Genomic DNA, 22,193 nt, shown 5'->3' on the forward strand with positions numbered 1-22,193 from the left:
CGGTGTCGGAATACTTGTGTGTGATAAAAATTGTTGATCTAGAGAAGTAAAAATACGATAACAAATTGTTGCTATCTTTGTTATGTATAAAATATTTTTAAAAACTGTATAATTATATTATCGGGTTGGTTTGGTTTGGTTTCGGTTTCACTTTTTTAGTTAAAACCAAACCAAACTAATTATGGTTTTTGTTGATTGACAAAAGAAATTGTCCCACATCGGTGGATGAATTCATTTGGGGGAAAGTATTTTCCTATAAAAGGAGGCCTAATGTTTAGGATTTAAATACACCTTTCATTTGCCTTCTTATCTTCTTAAGGCATTTGTATCTTCTTTCTTTAATATTATTTCACTTGTATTTTGGAGTGGAATAAATTATTGGTTGTGTCCGAGGAAGTAGGCAAAATTGGCCGAACCTCGTAAATTCCGGTGTTCCTTTTATTGTTGTTTTATTGTCTTATTTATTATTTGGTGGCTGTCATAATTTTTGGTATAGTAGTTGTGACTCATTCACATTATATACATTTGGCTTCCGCAACAATTGGTATCAGAGCCAAGGTACTGTCTAAGTATGCTCTGTGGTTGCAGCATAGTCTGATCTTCCACATCAGAAAAGATTTATCTTGGTAACTGAGTCAAGGTTCTGTCTGAGTATGCTCTGTGGTTGCAGCTTAGTCTGATCTTCCACACCAGAAAGGAAATAATCTTGATTTGTGTCGTCAGCTATTAAATAATATTTGTGTCAAAGATGGGAGACAATAAACAAGAAGAATCTACATCAAGTGTCAACAATACGTCATCATTGGCATCTTCGCTTATGACAAGAATTGTGTCAAATGCGAAATTTGCGGTAGAAATTTTTGACGGGTCCGGACATTTTGGGATGTGGCAAGGCGAGGTTCTAGATGTCCTTTTTCAACAAGGGCTAGATCTGGCCATTGAAGAAAAGAAACCAGATGTTATTGGAGAAGAAGATTGGAGAATTATCAACCGTGTTGCTTGCGGTACCATTCGATCCTACCTTGCTAGAGAGCAGAAATATCCATACACAAAGGAAACTTCTGCAAGTAAATTATGGAAAGCACTGGAGGATAAATTTTTGAAGAAAAACAGTCAAAATAAATTGTACATGAAGAAGAGACTGTTTCACTTCACCTATGTTCCTGGTACCACGATGAATGAACATATCACCAGTTTCAATAAGTTGGTCACAGATTTGCAAAATATGGATACAACTTATGATGATGGTGACTTGGCCTTGATGTTGTTGGCGTCACTTCCTGATGAGTACGAGCACCTTGAAACTACTCTACTCCATGGAAATGACGAAGTTTCTCTCAGAGAAGTTTGTTCGGCTTTGTACAGCTATGAACAAAGAAAGCGAGAAAAACAGAAGGGCGGAGAAGGAGAAGCACTATTTGTGAGGGGTCGTCCTCAAAATCAAACGAGGACAAAGAAGGGAAGATCCAAGTCAAGATCCAGACCCAGCAAAGATGAATGTGCCTTTTGTCGAGAAAAAGGGCACTGGAAGAAAGACTGTCCGAAGTTGAAGAATAAGGCCAAACATAACAATGGAAAGGCCATTATGGATTCAAATGTAGCTGATTGTGATGATTCAGACTTCTCATTAGTTACAACAGAGTCATCAACATCATCAGACATATGGTTGATGGACTCGGCTTGTAGCTATCATATGTGTCCCAACAGGGACTGGTTCGTGGAATTTCAAGAAGGAGAATATGGAGTCATCCACACAGCGGATAACAGCCCTCTTACCTCATATGGCATTGGTTCAATACGATTAAGGAACCATGATGGAATGATCAGAACATTGATAGATGTTCGATATGTACCGGATTTGAAGAAGAATCTCATCTCTGTGGGAGCCCTAGAATCAAAAGGGTTCAAAATCATTGCAGAAAATGGAGTGATGAGAGTATGCTCCGGTGCACTAGTGGTAATGAAGGCTAATCGGAAGAATAATAATATGTACCGCTATCGTGGCAGTACAGTTATTGGGACAGCGACAGTAACATCCAGTGACGACAAAGAGGCAGAAGCAACCAAGCTATGGCACATGCGCTTGGGACATGCTGGAGGAAAATCCTTGAAAACTCTATCAGATCAAGGATTGTTAAAAGGAGTAAAGGCTTGCAACTTGGAGTTTTGTGAGCATTGTGTCAAAGGGAAACAGACAAGGGTTAAATTTGGTACAGCGATCCATAATACTAAAGGCATTTTGGATTATGTACACTCTGATGTTTGGGGTCCTTCCAAAACACCTTCATTGGGTGGGAAGCACTATTTTGTAACCTTTGTTGATGATTTTTCTCGAAGAGTGTGGGTGTATACAATGAAAAACAAAGATGAAGTGCTGGGAATTTTTCTCAAATGGAAGACGATGGTGGAGAATCAAACAGGCAGGAGGATCAAGTGTATTCGCACAGACAATGGAGGTGAATACAAAAATGATCATTTCAATAAGGTCTGTGAAAATGATGGCATCGTCCGACACTTCACTGTTAGACATACACCACAACAGAATGGAGTGGCAGAACGTATGAACCGGACCTTGCTGGAGAAGGTACGGTGTATGTTGTCCAATGCTGGCTTGGGCAAAGAATTTTGGGCTGAGGCAATTACATATGCATGCCACCTCATTAATCGTCTACCATCTGCTGCTATTGATGGCAAAACACCATTTGAAAAATGGTACGGAAAACCTGCTGTAGATTATAACTCTTTGCACGTGTTTGGCTCAACTGCATATTATCATGTGACGGAGTCAAAATTGGATCCAAGGGCAAAGAAGGCTATTTTTATGGGAATTACTTCTGGAGTCAAAGGATATCGCTTATGGTGTCCTATGACAAAGAAAGTAATATTCAGCAGAGATGTTACCTTTGATGAATTTGCTATGGTAAATAAGGTAACAGAAGATACCAAACAAAATGAAGGTGCTTCTAAGCAGGTGGAGTTTGAGGGAAAATTTATTTTTCCTACACAAGAAGCAGAGGAGGAAACAAATGAAGATTACCCTCTGGAAGGAGAGCCAGTAGAGGAGATTCCAACTCAGGAATCTCAACAACAACTTGAATCAATAGCAACCAGCAGGCCAAAAAGAACAATAACGAAACCTGTTCGTCTCATAGAGACGGTTGCTTGTGCAACCTCAATTGTAGCTGATGATGTTCCTACTACTTATAAAGACGCTGTCCAAAGTTCAGAAGAAGATAAGTGGAGGATTGCCATGAATGATGAAATACAGTCCCTTCATCAGAATCATACATGGAGATTGGCCAATCTCCCGAAGGGAAAGAAAGCAATTGGGTGCAAATGGGTATTTGCAAAGAAGGAAGGATTTCCTAACCAAGTAGATGTTCGCTACAAAGCAAGATTGGTGGCCAAAGGATATGCTCAAAAGGAGGGAATTGATTACAATGAAGTGTTTTCTCCAGTTGTAAAACATTCCTCCATTAGAATTATGTTGGCTTTGGTAGCACAATTGGATTTGGAACTAGTTCAGATGGATGTAAAAACTGCGTTTTTACATGGAAACTTGGAGGAGGAAATCTACATGACTCAGCCAGAAGGATTCAAAGTTGCTGGAAAAGAAAATATGGTGTGCAAACTTGAAAAATCGTTGTACGGATTGAAACAATCTTCTAGACAATGGTACAAGCGATTTGACGAGTTTATGTTGCGGCAAGGGTACAAGAGAAGCAAATACGATCATTGTGTGTATTTGCACAAGCTTAAAGATGGTTCCTTTGTATATCTTCTCCTATATGTTGATGATATGTTGATAGCTTCCAAGAATTCGGAAGAAATTGATAAGTTGAAGATTCAACTGAAGAAGGAGTTCGAGATGAAGGATTTGGGTGAGGCAAAGAAAATTCTTGGCATGGAGATAATTAGAGATAGACGTTCAAAGAAACTCTGTTTATCTCAAAAGGAATATTTGAAGAGAGTACTTCAACGTTTTGGCATAGATGACAAGACTAAGCCAGTTAGTACTCCACTTGCTTCCCATTTTAAGCTAAGTACTACTATGTCGCCAATGGATGAAGCTGAACGAGAGTATATGTCAAAGGTACCATACGCAAATGTTGTTGGTAGCTTGATGTATGCAATGGTTTGCACAAGGCCTGACATTTCACAAGCTGTTGGAGTTATTAGCAGATATATGCACAATCCAGGGAAGGAGCATTGGCAAGCTGTGAAGTGGATTCTACGGTATATTCATAATACTGTAGATGTCGGGTTAGTTTTTGAGCAGGAAGACAATCAGTCTGTAGTTGGATATTGTGACTCAGATTTTGCGGGTGATCTGGACAAACGAAGATCAACTACTGGTTATGTGTTTACTTTTGCAAAGGCACCAGTTAGTTGGAAGTCTACTTTGCAGTCAACAGTTGCTTTGTCTACAACAGAGGCAGAGTACATGGCTATTACAGAGGCTGTGAAAGAGGCAATTTGGCTTCAAGGATTGCTAAAGGAGCTTGGTGTTGAACAAAAAGGTATCACAATTTTTTGTGATAGTCAAAGTGCTATTCAATTAGCGAAGAACCAAGTTTATCATGCAAGGACGAAGCACATTGATGTTCGGTATCATTTCGTACGAGAAATCATAGAAGAAGGTGGAGTCACGGTGAAGAAAATTCATACTACGGAGAATCCTGCTGATATGCTGACAAAGGTGGTGACTGCGGTCAAGTTTCAACATTGTTTGGATTTGATCAACATTGTTGAACACTGAAGATTGAAGATGAAGACACAACCAAAATTTGTTATTGAGAGAAAATTAAAGATGTGGAATTTTGTCAAGGTGGAGATTTGTTGATTGACAAAAGAAATTGTCCCACATCGGTGGATGATTTCATTTGGGGGAAAATATTTCCCTATAAGAAGAGGCCTAATGTTTAGGATTTAAATACACATCTCATTTGCCTTCTTATTTTCTTAAGGCATTTGTATCTTCTCTCTTTAGTATTATTTCACTTGTATTTTGGAGTGGAATAAAATATTGGTTGTGTCCGAGGAAGTAGGCAAAATTGGCCGAACCTCGTAAATTCTGGTGTTCCTTTTATTGTTGCTTTATTGTCTTATTTATTATTTGGTGGCTGTCATAATTTTTGATATAGTAGTTGTGACTCATTCACACTATATACATTTGGCTTCCGCAACAGTTTTTTTTCCAATACCAAATCAAACCAAACTACAATCGAATTTTTTTTTTTTTTTTTTGGTTTGACTTGAATTATCGGTTTGATGTGATTTATCGATTTCTTTGTACACCCCTAGATTTTGGTAAGATACTTCCAAATTTTGGTAAGCAAATCTCATCTCCTTTAAATTCTGGATATGCGTCTTAATTCAAAGTTTCATAGTCATTTTTCATTTTCTTTTTCTGTTTTGTTAAGAAGTAATGACTTGTAATTTGGAGAATTCCATTTATAATTACAGTATAAAGGAATATTTGGATGCGATCATGTGAATTATTGTAGTGACAGTAGATAACCATTACCCCTCTGAAATGTTTCGTTGGCAGGACATCCCCGTAGCTTAGCCATATTATATTATCTGAATAGAGAACTAGAAAGAGGGTACTGTCTCTTTTAACTTTGTATTTGGATATAAAAAATCCAGGGAGTGGATCAAATGTGCTTGTAGCCTTGTACTATTCAGAATTGAGTAATTTTGTCCTCTTTTAATTTATTGGTTTAACAATGATAATTCAGGAGACAAACTCGTTTTTGCTCTTAATCTCTCATAGAACTCCAACGTAATGCTAATTTTAATTTAAATTATAGTCAGAAGTTGAAGGTAAATTTAGATATTTTTTCTTGAAAAATTTAGACACATGAAATCCTTCCATTTCATGCTGGAATTTCGATAATGTCAATATCAAATACAAAATGATTTGTTAACAATAAGGACGTTAATAGACAGAAATATAACAGAAGACAAAATTGAGCGATTTCAAATGATATAGAGGCAAATTTAATCCTTTTTCGAACATTCTAAAATGAACGTAATATGTGCCAAATTTTGTGATAGCACTTACTGAAAATCTATTCCTTTCAATATGGTTAGGATGCTTGTTAAGTTAATAAATCTCGAGTGTCGCTACAACAAAATTGACACTTGACGAAATGAAAATAATGTTTCATGAAGAGGATCCAAAATTTGTGTTAGTGTTAACAATATTAGGGTAAAAAGTTAGTCAAATAATTCGTTGTGGCTGATTTAAATCAACTTATTTCTTAGTAGTTTGTCCAAGTTTAATCGAGTTGAGTTATGAATTTGAGTAGAAATGGCGTAGGATATCCACTTTTTAACATAGGATTTAGTTTTTATTCAGTATTTTTAATGCTGAGCAAAAATAGTCATTACTTTATTAAAATAAATACGAAAAGATGTTTTTACCCTTTTTTCATGAGTGCCGTATAAATATTAAAGATATGGTATCCTTAATATTTACACTGCACACATGAAGTTAAGGACGTCATGTCCTTAACATTTACACTGCACATATGAAGTTAAGGACATGATGTCCTAAAGTTTAATAACGGGATCTGCAAATATAGGATACTTTGTCCTTAATATTTACACGGCATTCATGAAGTTAATGATACTATGTCCTTAATATTTACACAACACTAATAAAGTTAAGGACACTATGTCCTTAACATTTACACTGCATACATGAAGTTAAGGACACTATGCCCTTAATATTTATACTGCACATATGAAGTTACGGACATGATGTCCTAAAGTTAAGGTCACCATGTCCTTAAAGTACTGGTCCCGCTGGAACCCGGAGTTGGTGATATCCTTGTGCATTCCTCCACCATTGGAGTCTCCAAGAAAGCAATGGAGTCGCTCGTGGATCTCCGGTGGGACCCACGTTTCGACGAGAAGTCGAGGAATTCATCCGCCCATAAAGGGTTATTGTGAGCAGCAGTTGCATTGGGAGATAAGTTGTCCAATTTTTGAAGTGAAAAATCAGGCCAATTTGGTGTCACGTCAGGCGCTCTTGGAGGTAAGTGTGCCATTTTCCTTTCTAACTAGCTAGAAAAATGGGAGTTTCAAGAAAGTAGCTAGAAACCCAAACTAGAAAAGAACATATATAGTGACATTAATTCATGATAATTATATGATATACACATTGTCATGAGGCCATATGTATACCTTTGATTTTGTCTTATTAAGGAGCAAATACAAGTTAAGGACATTATGTCCTTAACATTTACACTGCACACATGAAGTTAAGGACGCCATGTCCTTAACATTTACACTGCATATATGAAGTTAATGATATGATGTCCTAAAGTTTAACAACGGAATGTGCAAATACATGACACTTTGTCCTTAATATATTATACAACATTAATGAAATTAAAGATACCATTGTATATTTTGACCGTAGTGGTCGCCCCCAATAGGAATGATGGGAGGTCGACCAAGCCGGGATCCTGCCGAGGTGGCGAAATAGTAAAGAACACCTTGGCCATCCTCAGAGTTAAGTCATCAAAAATGTGCTGGTCAAAGACCATTGAATAAAAGTCCTAGGAACTATATATATATACACATAGCAGGTAAGCTCAGAAAAGGGGGGGATTTTTCTGAAAGGAAAACAGAGAGAAGAAGAGGAAAAAAGAGGAATCTCTCACGGATGAACAGTTGCTTCGCTTTTTCCTCTTTACTCTTTCCCTTACAATTCTTTTTCGCTCCAGGTGTAAGCCCATTTCTCGTATTTGATTTAAGATTATGACATCAATAAATCTGATATGTTCCCACCTTTCGTTATTTCCCGCTGTATATGTTTGGATCTGAATTAATTATGCTTGGTTAAGATTTACCTTCCTTTTATTGATAATTGAAGTTAGCAAAAGAGTCTTAAACTTTTTGTTCAAACAATTCGACGCCGTCTGAGGGGATTTCTTAGCAAAATTTCCTAGTTTCCTTCAGATCCAAAACCGGCGAATTTTTAATCACCCACCCGAAAGAGTAGTAAGTAAACCTCACATGCTAATCCATATCAGACTGCTATATAAAAGCAGAAGTTACAACCAATATCCATGAAAACCCACACATGAGAGGACGACACCTACTGCGCAATCCTGTAAGAGAATGGGCACATCCTGCCCTACTCTCACATCCACCCACACATCGAATGATCCATGAATAAAGTACAATATGTCTCCCTTATTATAGGTATGAATCAGGCGAGATCGAACCGGGACTCAATTTCAACACCATAGCAGTTAAGGCGAACCCAACCCATGCGGAGCTAGGGAACCTAAAAAAAAAGAGCTAAATAAGGCCGCCGAATCTAAAAACCACCATTCCATCAACCATTTAAACGCCAGGCAGAGCAAGCAACGCTATAAGGCTACCCTCGTTCACCGACTCATTGGATCGAGATAAGGAAAATCTCATTTTGGTTTACCTTCTGTTGTTTGATTAAACAGGAACACGAGCAAGAGAGCAAATGAGCATTCCAACTAGAGACAATGGAAAGAAAACTACTACAAAATGTCGCCCATCTCAAACACTTCAACTTTTGAAAAGTGAGGCCCCTCAAGTCGTACTCTTTTTCCCTCACCTAGGTTTAGTCCCAATTGGGTTTTCTCGAGGAGGTTTTTAACGAGGCGATGAGGGGGACATCTCTAAATTCAAGGTATAATTCATCGCCCCGCCTACGACGAGCTTTTAAGGCCGAACGATGAAGGGACTGGATATAGGGAAATTCCAATATATGCTTGAAACGAACGTATACAACACTCCCCAGTTAGCGAAACAACAACATTTTATACTCCACATCATCATACTCTCCAATTCAAACAAAATTAAGCAAACTGGGACTCACCCAAGAAACGTAGAAATTAAGCAAATTGGGACTCACCCAAGAAACGCAGAAGTTAAACAAAACTAGGACTCCCCCAAGGGAAACCCACAATTCTCTAAAAAAAAAGCAAAATCGAGTAACAAAAGAGAAGAATTCGACCTCGTTCGAGTCATAACGGGTTAACATTTCGACATCAGCTCGAAATAACACCCTTACAGCCAAGGGCCATCGCCAAAGAGAAGAGCTCGACCACGTTCGAGTCATAACAGGTTAATATTTCAACATCAGCTCGAAATAATACCCTTACGGCCAAGGGCCATCGCCAAAGAGAAGAGTTCGACTTCGAATTATAACGGGTTAACATTTCGATATTAGCTCGAAATAACACCCCAACGGCCAAGGGCCATCGCCAAGAGAAGAGTTCGACCTTGTTCGAATTATAACAGGTTAACATTTTGACATTAGCTCGAAATAACACCCATACGGCCAAGGTCCATATCCAAAGAGAAGAGTTCGACCTCGTTCGAATTATCACGGGTTAACATTTCGACATTAGCTCAAAATAACACCCCTACGGCCAAGGGCCATCACCAAAGAGAAGAGTTCGACCTCGTTCGAATTATAACGAGTTAACATTTCGACATTATCTCGAAATAACAGCCCTACAACCAATGGACATCGCCAAAGAGAAGAGTTCGAACTCGTTGGAATTATAACAGGTTAACATTTTGACATTAGCTTGAAATAACACCCCTACGGCCAAGGGCCATCGCCAAGAGAAGAGTTCGACCTCGTTCGAATTATAATGGGTTAACATTTCGACATTAGCTCGAAATAACACCCTTACGGCCAAGGGCCATCTCCAAAGAGTTCGACCTCGTTCGAATTATAACGGGTTAACATTTCGACATTAGCTCGAAATAACACCCCTACGGCCAAGGTCCATCGCCAAAGAGAAGAGCTCGACCTCGTTCAAATTATAACAGGTTAAAATTTCGATATTAGCTCGAAATAACACCCCTACAGCCAAGGTCCATGGCCAAAGAGAAGAGTTCGACCTCATTCGAATAATAACAGGTTAACATTTCGACATTAGCTCGAAATAACACGCCTATGGACAAGGGCCATCGCCAAGAGAAGAGTTCGACCTCATTCGAATCATAGTGGGTAAACATTTCCACATTAGCTCGAAATAACACCCCTACGATAAAGGGCCATCGCTAAAAGAAGAGTTCGACCTCAATAATGCCTTTGCAGCCATCGGTCCTCGTCAGACTTTTTTTTTACTTACTAAGAAATTTATTTCGCTACGAGCCTCAAGTTCGACCTCACTCGAATATATATAAAAAGAGTGACTTCGCCTAAATCAACAACAGTTCAATCCCCCTCGAATGACTCTAACCAAGACTGACTTTGTCCAAAATGATAAATCCGAATAAACCTTGTTTTAGTCAAAGATGAATCTACTTAAAGCGACATGTAAAAACTCAAATCTCGCCCAAATATCGAATCCGAAGAGACTCCATTCGAACTCACGCGACGAAATCCTACTCGGTCCGGCTAAAATTGGCTTCCCTAAAAAGTCAGGAATTCACCATACAAAAATCTGAAATTCTATGCCAAAGCAAAAAAAATGTGTGTAAAGCAAGGGAAGGGAGATAAATACAAAGGACGTACAACGACAAAACCCCTTTTATTTATAAAGTTACGCAAATGGCCGCAGATTATACACGGCCAAAACTGGCCAGTACAAAAAAAAACAGAGAAAGAAAAGACAAAGCAAAAAAAAATAGACTAAGGTAACAACTTTTCACTCAGCGTCACCACCGCCGTTCTCCCCATCACCATATATAGGAAATTCCTCCTCAGCATCAACATCCTCGCCGACCTCCGGTGTCGCAGGATCGTAGCCATAGTTAACACGAGCCTCTCGTGCCTTCGCTTGAGCTCCTTCATAAGCGGCCTCAAAAATATTGCCCGCCTCCCAAAAACTCTTGTATATGTCCCGCTGGGCTTCGGCATGGACCTAGAGCTCATGCAAATGGCGAGGAACATTGTCGGAGGTAGATTCGACTTGGGCCAACAATTGTGCCTTTTCGGCCTCAAGAGCAGCGACCCGATCTCCCAAGTTTGAAGTTTCCTGTTCAATTTCGCCAATGCGCTCTTCAAGCCTCACCTCTCTCAGTGTAGTCGTCGCCCTCTCGGACTCCTGCTCGGATTGAAGGATGCTAATAGTGTCCTCCAATGCCGCCGCCCTCGCTGAAGCCGACACCCAAGCACTCTCGGCACACTCCAACTCGGAGACCTTCCTCTCCAGCTTGGTTAATTTTCCCATCCACTCCGCACTCAAAGCCTCAACTCTAATGGCATTTTGATCCAGCTCGGACTGCAACGACAACACCTTCGCTTAAAGATGCTCACACTCTGCGGCGACCCTTTTTCCCAACTCAAGTTCTTCATCCTTTACACCAAGTAGCTCCTCGAGCTCATTATTCTTGCGAATAGACTATATCAGCACCTGATCCTTCTTCTCCAGTTCCTCCTCGAGAGATTGATTACCGGCATTCGCCCTGAGCCATTCGTGCATCTCACGACACTTATTGCAGTAGCGCCGATACTTCTCTAACATCATCAAAAAAAATTTGGCCCGGGTGTCGGACCTGCGAGCACTTTCAATCTCCAGCATGTACGACTGAAAGCCCAAAAAAGAAAAAGAGATGGTAAAGGTCAAGGTCACCAAAAACAAAAGGAACACGAAAAAGAACAAAGAGGAGAAACTTACCCTCAGGCCCATAACGGCCATTTCATGCATCAAATCAACGTCACGGACGTCCCAAAGAGCCTCACACTCTGCGGTAGAGCACAAAAGGTCAAACTGTGGTACCAAGTCTTCCGTGTTCCACGGAAGGTTAATCTCCGATAGAATCTCAAGTATATGGGACGGACCTCCCGTTCTTACCACCGTGTGGGTAAGCCTTCCTCGAACATTCTAACATCATTAAGATCAAGATCGGATTCAGACTCTTCGTCCTCGACCACGACACCCTTTCCCCTCTCTGCGGCTGAAGAAAAAGCACGACTCGGTTCGAAAGACGAAGGCCCGCCCAAAGTGGCAACAACAGCCTCAAGACCCCGACTTCCCGTCGCAGTAGCCGGTTGATCAGTCACAACAGCCGATACCTATGTCGTCGGGGTGGTCTCGACCATCGGGTTTACCTCTGTAGCCGGGTTAGCACCATCACCCACTTCAGACACCGCAAGGGAAGGTCGACCTCTGAATATACTTAGAAGCCACTTCGGACTCCACTTGCTGTCTCTTCGACGGACCCTCCCCCTCCTCAACACGGGAAGATTCACCCGTTGAGTGGGCAGTATGATCCAGAGTCCCAGGTTGGGGAACAATTTCCATGCACACGGCTCCGGTTGAAGGTTCAACTTGAGTATCCCTCGATGTAGGCCGGGCAGCAGACCTCAGTACAAGACGAGCAGAAGATGTTGGTCGACGGAATGCAAGCGGAGGAGCCCTCATCCTTCGCACTCTCCCTGTTAACAATAATGGTCGCGTAAGAAACGAGATCAAATTGCAAGGCGAAAAACAAAGAAGCTGCGGCAAGTCAACTTACCAGTAAGAGGCTTACGTCCTATTTTTCATAGAAAGGCGCCCATTCGCGAACCCCCATCGTATGGGGAAGAACGACATTCACCCATTCGCAGATATCGTTAATAGGAGTAGGAGGTAGTTTCTCGACTGCAAAAGTAAAAACGAGTTAACAAAATGACCCAAGGAAAAACGATCGACCACCACTCCGACACGAGATACAAAAAAAACTTACGTGCGAAGTTCTACCTCTCAAGGAACCCTGCCGAGTCCGTCACAAGGTGTTCGGTCCGCACATAAAAGTAGCTTTCCCAGAGATGACGATTGGCTCTATCGTCCATCTTCACCACCAGACTCTTCGTTCCTTGATGGCGCATGTGGATCATCGTGCCTCGAATAAGTTGAGGGGCAAAAATATTGAGCATACGCCCTAGAGTGATCTCCCGACCGGCAAGCTCCGCGAACTTGAGCAGCATGAGGAACAACTTGTATACGTGACGAAATTTGAGTCGGGCATACTTCGTAGAAACGACAGACGTCTACCATCAAGGAAGGGAGAGGAAGTGTATACCCGACAATAAAAGGGTATCCGTATAACGCACAATATTCTGGGCGATCAAAATGTACAATATCATCTCCCACCGCCAGCAACATATCGACATGGTGCGGAATCCCCCATTTTGTCTTAAGCTCCGCAATCACCGCTTCATCCATAATAGAGGAAACAGGCTCCGATCCCTCTCCGCCTGTTAAAATCAGTCCATAACTTCCCTCAAGGAGGCAATATTTCGGCCACTGTTGGAACCCTCTCATCCTCCGCCATCTCTACTCCTCCGGGGGCAAGAGCTTCATTTTCCGGTACCGGAACTTCGGCAAATCTGTCAGCACGGGAAGAAGTACCAGCCATTTGTCTCGATTGAACAGAGTGAATGAGCAGGGAGAAGTAAGAGGGAAGACGGTGATGTCAATTTCCGACCAATAGGAGAGTGAACTAAAGATCTGAAGTATCAGAGAAGGCAAAGACTCGTAAAATTCCTTTGATAGATCGAAATGTGTGGAAATAGAATGGTGTTTTCCCCTATTTATAAGAACATAAATGCCCCGAGCGGAAAACCCGAGAGTCGCCAATCAAAACTGATAGGGCACAAGAAACGGTTCAATCCGTAAGGAACGTGTGTCATGATGATAGTGGCCACAAACGACGTTTCGGATCAATAAAACGGTTCAACTCCGAACGGATGTGACGATCCAAGGGTATCATTAAAGCGTCACGCCATTGCCTCGATCTAAAAACCTTGTTCAAGGCGTAAACATTCAGATTTCTCCTTTCGAATCGACAGAGTCCACCCGTCGTACCAGCTAAGAGTAGACCTCGAGGGACGGAGGGACTAACTGTATGGGTCAAAATCTGATCGTAGTGGTCGCCCCCAATAGGGATGATGGGAGGTCGACCAAGCTGGGATCCTGCCCAGGTGATGAAATAGCAAAGAACACCTTGGCCATCCTCGGAATTAAGTCATCAAAAACATGTTGGTCAAAGACCATTGAATAAAAGTCCTAGGATATATATATATGGCAGGTAAGCTCGGAAAAGGGGGGGGGGATTTTTAGAAAGGAAAAACAGAGAGAAGAAGAGGAAAAAAGAGGAATCTCTCACGGATGAACAGTTGCTTCGCTTTTTCCTCTTTACTCTTTCACTTACAATTCTTTTTCGCTCCAGATGTAAGCCCATTTCTCGTATTTGATTAAAGATTATGACATCAATAAATCTGATACGTTCCTACCTTTCGTTATTTCCCGCTGTGTATGTTTGGATATGAAGTTAATTATGCTTGGTTAAGATTTACTTTTTTTTTATTGATTTTGAAGTTGGCAAAAGTGGTCTTAAACTTTTTGTTCAAACAACCATGTCCGTAATGTTTACATAGCAACCATGTACATGGGTATTTTCGTCCGGACAGGTAAAAATTTATTAAGCACTAGCTAAAGAGTAAATACATTTTAAACACCGGAAAAAGAGTAAAAACATCTCTAATTAGTAGCTAACCGTGCACTTCCTTGAATTTGACCTAACAAGTTCAATTTGAGATGACCCATCAAGCTCTCACTTTACATAGTTTTCACGTGGTGATACTAACAAAAATTATGTTCTTGATCCGATCTAATGCCCAATGTCTTTCATTATCTTCTTTAAGTGATAATCTCTGTCTTTTTTAAGTGATACAATATGGATATTATGTAATAGCAACCTACTTAGTATTTTTGGAACCAATTTTTTATTTTTAGACATATTAAATTTTTGTGATATATAAACATAGTCAAGTTTCTTTTTCATAAGAAAAAATAATTTTATGACCTTGATACAATAAGCTCAAATTAGGTAACCAGTAAGAATAATTTTTTTTTTTAAATCTTAGGGCGATAGAAAGAAAAAAAAGGTCAATCACACTAATCTAAGTCAAGATATTATTTTTATAATTTATAGGTATACTATAATAAAAACACAAAAATGTAACATAAAATATTAATATATTTTAATCTTCATAAGTGTATTTTATGTTGAAAAAAATTATAATTAATTTTTTGAAAAACTTGGTTATTTCCTTTTATTCTTTAAAAAATAAAGGCTAGTAACCTCAAGAGGAACTTTCGTCGAAACGGTGGCGTATAAGAAGACATTATCTGGAAAGAAAACGCTTCTCAAACGGCCACAAGCTCATTCCTATCTCCTACCATTGCTGCAATGGCGTCGTTGTTAATTGGCTCGCTCCCTATGGCCTCAAAATCCATGGTGCCCATCTCTCCTAATTTATCCTTTTCGCACTCTCACTCCATCGCCGGAACTGTCACAATTGCCGCAACGCCTTCATCTTTTTCTGCGAATTCCTCCAGCCTCCCACTGAGTATGACCAATTATCTAAATTTAAAGCTAACAATTGCAGAACTCTACTTAATATCCAGGGTTATTTTTTTTAAATTTCTCTCTGATACTTTTGACAGTTTACTGCGGGAGAGGGGACAAGAAGACTGCCAAAGGCAAGCGATTCAATCACTCCTTTGGGAATGTAAGTTTTCCGTAGTCGAATTTTCACTTTTTCTTAATTTTGTTTTGTTTAGGTATTTCAGTTTTTGATTTCTAAATATTTGTGCCTGCTACTGGCTATAAAATGGTGCAGGCAAGGCCAAGGAACAAGAAGAAGGGAAGAGGACCACCTAGGGTTGTGGCGCCTCCAGCTGCTCCAAAGAGAGATCCATTTGATGATGGCCAGGTCATTAAAATTGAGATTAATGAATGATCTGACTCCTCCTTTTCTGGTTTGAGTAGTCCTCTGTGCAAGTAATTTTTTCAGTTCTATGTAGCTTTGTGATATACTACATTTTGTTTATTTATGTCAGTTTGCAAATTATATTGTCAGCTGCCTTGAATTGAGGTTCCTAGTTTATGTTATCATTTCTCTAGGCTGCTTGAATGCTCTTATCTTCTGTTAAGATATGTATGATGGAGAAACAACACACAAGTATTAAGACGAAAAGATAGAAAAAAGAAAGGATGAATCAGGTAAAATACAATGGGCTTGTAACGATTTTAGGCAAGTAACCATCTTAAAATTTTGAAATATGAAGGGGGTTAAGGTTTCAGTAAATAATCAACTGTTCAGTTGAGGTTGAACCAGTGACAGTTTGATGCCAAACAATGGTTAAAGATGTAGATGAGTAGAACCATTCACTCATAATCTTTCCTTGCCTTGGCAAGATATCCTTTGCTGGCCATTGGGGATTTCGGGGTTATCAGATAAAGGATAGAGGTGTGTCTTCCATTAGGATTCTAAGTGACATATAGCTGCTTTTTATTAGTGCAGCTGCTATTCCTTGTGGAAGAACATTCATAAGGATTATATTTTTCTTTCTTGAAGTTTCTTTACTTCAGAATTTGTTTGCAAAGACGGTCAGATTATTATTTACGTTTGCATATCACCAATAAATTGATAAGAGGGTATAGCATATCTTTCTTTGTTTTGGATCCATTGACTTCATAACAATAGTAAGGTGGCAATTTTGCTCAATTTTCTAAACAGAATCCTCTAGTGTATCTTACTGATATTTCCCAGGATAGATTCTATTTGCAATTCCCTAGTGAGGCTACCCTGTTCATGCCCCATGCTAATAGATGACCTTACAATGCCCTTGTTGGTCAATAACCAGTCCACTTAGAGATTACGTCAAAACCATTTCTTCTGTTACTAGCAATTAGGTTGGTCCTCTGGGCAGCAACTGGACAATTGCAAATTATGTAATGATCGAGCTTTCTATCAGACTGTCTTCTTGGTCGCGGAGCCCTTCTTGACTAGTAACGATACATGAAGGGGAATTTTTTTTGAAAACATTGTTTCTCCATTATATAGTGCCTGCTGGTTTTTTTTTTTTAAATTAGGTCTTATGTCAAATAGGATAACTGAAAAACAAAAAGGATTGTCAGTCCTGAACCATGGAGGTATAAGGTAAGGCCTACAGGGAGGGCGTAGAAGAAATTGAAATTCACTTGTAGAAGCTAACAATTACCCCTCTTCAGCATGGACAAATTAGTTTTCAACTGCAACTGCTCAACATTTTCATAGCTCTTTTCGGTCCCTTGAGTACTGTTAATGAGTCCCTTTGACTCGCATTATTAACGGGTCAAATTAGTGAGTCTAGATTAGTGCAAAGATCTGGAAGATCAGATTTATTGCTTTCAACAATCGCCCATGCATCAAATCAAAGCCAACTCTAGAAGGAGCTATGGCACGGTTACATGTTGGGGAGCCTAGCTCCATTATATCAAATTAAAACCAAGCCGAGAAGGAGCCGTGTCGAGCATGGCACATTGAGGACCTAAGTCAGAGCGGTCTGGAGAGGGTTCAAGGAATTCAATTAAACCTATTACTTTCTACTCGGATCACTTACACCTGCAACAACAACAGCAACAACAACTCAGTATAATCCCACTTAGTGGTGTGTACGCAGACCTTACCCCTACCCTAGGGTAGAGAGACTGTTTTTCCAAATAGACCCCCGGCATCCTTCCCTCCAAGAACATCCCATCTTGCTCTTGGGGAGACTCGAACTCACAACCTCTCGGTTGGAAGTAAGCAACCCCTCTTGTCTTGATCACTTGCACCTGCAAAAAGAAAATTTAGTTAAAAAATTGTAAGTATGTAATGGATCATATTCTTTCCGAACTCATTGATTCTAAATTTATGGATTCACCTGTGCTTAACCCAACCCTCAATCCTCTGTGTATCTACTCTAAACAGAGCTCTCGCATGGACCAATTATTCCAACTGCAGAGTGCCTTGACAGTCCCGTTCGCTTAGACATGTCGTAGAAAGCTACGATCATATTGTTGTCACTATGACAATTTTTAGTCACAATGATAACTTTTAATGTTTCGTTATTAAAATAATTATAGGGGTTGGCCTTCTTCAGAAAATACATGTGCAACATCAACATCTTCTCTCACTCTTAACAACTTTTAATTATCTGTTTTCCTCTTGGATTATACGATTTTGTTAAACGCGAACAATTTAAAAAGTTTATCTTACTCATCAAGTATTTTCATGTAATTCGTCGAGCATTTGTAGGCTTGATAGGGAATCAATAGACCGTAACATCCCAGTGCTTGCACAAAAAGCAAGAGCATAAAAATTTACGGAAAATGGTCAAATATATCCCTCTGCTATTATTTATTATTCAAATGTATCCTCCGTTATACTATCCGACCAAATATACCCTTACCGTTAGGGAAAGTTTTATATTTGCCCTTATTTTAACGGATCGGACACGTGGAGGCTTTAAAATAGAATCCTCAACCCGTTCCATAAAAACCCAAACCCATAAAAATAACCCATAACCCGGCCTGACCTCCCCCTTCCCCGATTTGAACTTGAAGCTTCAAGTAAGCTTTAATGGAGTTTCAACTTTCTTCTTTAAATTTTCTGCGTCAAAATCATTTGATACTCACGTTTCAAGCTCCAAACATCAGTTCCCCAGCAGTTTTAAGCATTAATTTGGTCGTCATTTAAAGATCAAAACCCCCAGATTCGAAGCTTTGAAGAATGCTTCCAATGGAGTCTTTAACTCTCTTTCTAGTTCCAAGTTATCTCCAGAGTAGCTAATCATGATTTTATAGCTCAAGATGTTAAGGTCAGATGTTTTGAAGATTAAAGATTAGCTCCAAATCAAGTCCGGACAACAAATAACTCCTAATTATTTTTTAAAAATTCAAGCTTTAAACCCAACAAACCAAGGTAAGGGTGTTCTTCAAAAGTTCTACTCCTGATATTTGTGAATTTTCATCTCCACAAACACACAATCAACTGAATTTAATTACCAATAAATAATAACATATATTTTTAACCTCAAATTTAAATACTTTTTTTTTTCCAGCCATAACTTCGATCTCCAAACTAACCTAGCACTAGGTGCTTGTAATGTTCACTTCACTTTCCACCCAACAGCCGCCAAATGATTCAAGCACAATCAATAGAATCTAATCAGATTTTAGGAACAAACAAACAAGCTTCGAAATAAATGTTCTCTAACTCTGGGCACATGGGTATTATCTTTGACTTTAAATTATTGTGTTTCATAGGCACCCAGATAAAGCTTATTAGAATTTTTAGAAATACTTGTCTCATCTCCCATCTTTACATCGCCTTCAGAGTTGGCCTTCTCGGTGGGAGAAGTGGGATGTAATGTGATTTAGGATGTTTTGATAGGAAGGGGAGGTCGAATCGGGTCATGTGTTAGTATAATATATGGTTGGCTTTTTATCGAACGGGTTGGGGCTTCTATTTTAAAGCCTTCACGTGTTCGATCCGTTAAAATAAGGGCAAATATAATACTTTCCCTAATGGTAAGGGTATATTTGGTTGGATAGTATAAAGAAGGATATATTTAAACAATAAATAATAGTAGAGGGATATATTTGACCCTTTTCCGAAAAATTTAAGCATCGCTGGTAAGACACTAAGACTGAGAATTCATTTTTCGCAGCAGAATTAGGCCAAAGTTATGGTTGGAGAAAATGTAGGTTTTCATATCGAAGACATGATAAACCATCTTTAGAAGTCAGATCTGTAGAGATAATCGTTTTTAGAAAAAAGATTGACGGAAGTACTTGAAGTTGCAGCAGAATGTCAACAGGACACTTCTGGTAATTCTAGTGAGCATAAACATTGGATGACAACCGTGTTAAAAAGGGAAATACTAAATTTAAATGAGCCAAAATCAAAACCATTTAGCCGTATACTCCCTTCTACAATCTCAGTCAAATTGGTTTCATCCAACTATAAATCAGTTGTTCTGTAGAAAGCATCCACAGCATGCAGCTTTCCGGTCCTGTTTCCCACATTATTTTCTTTTGTTTGAAAACTAACTTGTTGATTCTCCCCTGCAAACCATGATCTGCTAATTACATTACTTGGTTGGACTAGCTCATGATTTCCTTCGTTGGTTTCAGTTATAACCAAAGTCAACACTAAAGCCACTAATTAACCTATATTGCGTAGCTTGGTAAGTACTTAACTGTGGCCCCCGCCATCTAGCCAACAACCTTGATGGCGAGATCTCTAGTTATTCAAAAAGCTTCTATCTACCCTATAGAATAGTTCATCCTAAGAAGTACTACTTACAATTCCATGAAACGAATCAAACATATGGATCTCCATGGCCATGTCTAGTTACAATCTGAAGGATCATAAGCACTGTAGTCAATGATATGTTTCAAATTTTGTTTTCTTTTATAAGGAAGTAGTTTCTGGTATTGACTAGAGGTGGAGCTACATAAAAGATCTTTCAGAAGATGAGCTTTCTTATGTTTTCTGAAACAGCCAGCCTAGCTGACAGAGTGTAGAAAAAGAATCATCTTCACCGACAATGAAAGTGACCAGGAAAAGAAAATTGCTCAGGCGACGATGAGGATGAAACAAGAAGAGAGTAACACACAGCGGCATATGGATCCCAAGTTCACTTGAACAATCCAATACAGAGGTAAATGAAAGCTGAAAGTTAACTACTAGAAGCTGAATAGCAAGTGCTTCCCAAGTGAATTATCGACATACCACAATTTAGTTCACTGGTTTAGCGTTAGTAGCAGATATATGTTTATAATAAGTGAGAACCCACGAAAGGAGGAAAAGAAGATACACCTCTAAGTGGAAGGCCATCTCGAAATACTAGCATGATCATCAATTAATTTGGTAGAGGACTATCAAGAGATCAAAAATACCAGCCATATAGTGCTGCTGGATGGATTATCTACTTAATTAGATGAAGAAGTTCTATCCTAGAGAAGCCCGAGTTTCAGTAATAGCAGAGCAGAAGACAAAGCTAGAAGGACAATCTTGAGAGGTATTTCATGGCATATTAAAAGAGGTATCCACCTTCCCACTAATCTCATACCGATCAGCTCATTCTATGATGATTTCAAACGTTCATATGATTATTCCAACAGGTGTACTCACTGCCTGCATTATCATTATAAACGGGCATAAAGCAAAATACGTAAACTCCAGCAGCTGCAAATAGATAAATACGGCAGAGTAGTTCACACCTTTATAGTTGAATACAGATTCAAACAGAGTAATTACATCTTTCTATGCACACTGGACATGGTCAAAATAGAGAAAATAGTTTCTCCTGTAAAAAAAATTAGAGGATATATACCTAATTAGAAGCTGTGAAATTTATTCCCGGCTATCGTAGTCGAGAATCTCGTCATCAGTGACAGACCTAGAGTGCTGCACTATGGACCGTCCGATCGAATTGATCCAATCCTCCTTCTCCTTCTCTGAATCAGCGATGAAATACATGGTATCCCTGCCAGTGGAAAGCTCAAAGGCAAACTGCTTATTGAGAACATCTTCGGCGCCCTTAACAGTGAGACAATTGGCCACCGGAATCACTCCACGCGGCCGTGATCCGCGCGTGACGTTAGCTTCCTTGAACCAGAACAGCTTCCCCTGTTTCAACACGAACCACCTGCGACGCCACGTCTTTATGTACTCCCCTTGTTTTGTGAGCCAGCCGGCGCGTTCAGGGTTGGACCAAAGTTCTACGCCGTCGTTTGATTGGGCTGCGCCCATAGCCGCTCGCCATAGGCTTTCCATGGCGATGAAAGCGAAGGAGAAAAATTGGAGGGGAGAGAGGCAGAAAAAGGAGCATAAGACAAGTCACACGTGGTTGATGTGTAATAATTCTCGTTTCTATTTCTTTCTTTTTTTGGGATTAAATTTAGGATGTTTTATTTGACCTGTCATTGTAATAATTGTGCTTCATGTTAATCGGCATGTACAGCTTCAAAAGAAGCAGGTACTACAACTCAATTGAATTCACCACTTTACTTATCCAATATTTAATATCTGTGCAAAATTGGTGTTCCTTGATTATCCTTGTTATGGATTAATAATATGCGAGTTGGAGTTAGGATATGGTTTTAAACCTTCACTTAACAATTGAATTGCTCTGTTTATTTCAATTTAGATGATGTAATTTGTTCGGATACAAAGTTAAACGAAAAAAAAATTGAAACTCTGTGTGCGGTGAAAACCGGGGAACCGATTTCCCCTGATATAATGCTTCGGAGAGTGACCCCGAAAACACGGGATCTCGGGTCGGTCGCTTCCCTCGAAACCTGTCGACGCCCTGCCAAGAATAAACATCGGTTGAGACCCCGACGAGCGCAAGAATTCCCCGAGGAATGCA

General features: G+C 39.7%; 1 protein-coding gene and 1 long non-coding RNA gene across 2 annotated transcripts; both read left to right on the forward strand.

Annotated features, from left to right (window-relative positions):
- The first annotated feature begins 15,124 nt into the window (after nucleotides 1-15,124).
- Nucleotides 15,125-15,867, forward strand: LOC104229391 (small ribosomal subunit protein bTHXc). The gene is made up of 3 exons (XM_009782033.2): nucleotides 15,125-15,355; nucleotides 15,453-15,517; nucleotides 15,629-15,867. The coding sequence occupies exons 1-3, from the start codon at nucleotides 15,196-15,198 to the stop codon at nucleotides 15,746-15,748; spliced, it is 345 nt and encodes a 114-aa protein (XP_009780335.1). The 5' UTR covers nucleotides 15,125-15,195; the 3' UTR covers nucleotides 15,749-15,867.
- A 3,041-nt stretch (nucleotides 15,868-18,908) lies between these two features.
- Nucleotides 18,909-21,860, forward strand: LOC138888735 (uncharacterized). The gene is made up of 2 exons (XR_011406077.1): nucleotides 18,909-20,864; nucleotides 20,944-21,860. It is a non-coding gene; the product is annotated as an uncharacterized lncRNA (long non-coding RNA).
- Nucleotides 21,861-22,193: the final 333 nt, after the last annotated feature.

Source organism: Nicotiana sylvestris, chromosome 3 (assembly GCF_000393655.2).
Source record: "Nicotiana sylvestris chromosome 3, ASM39365v2, whole genome shotgun sequence".
Classification (NCBI taxonomy): domain Eukaryota; kingdom Viridiplantae; phylum Streptophyta; class Magnoliopsida; order Solanales; family Solanaceae; genus Nicotiana; species Nicotiana sylvestris.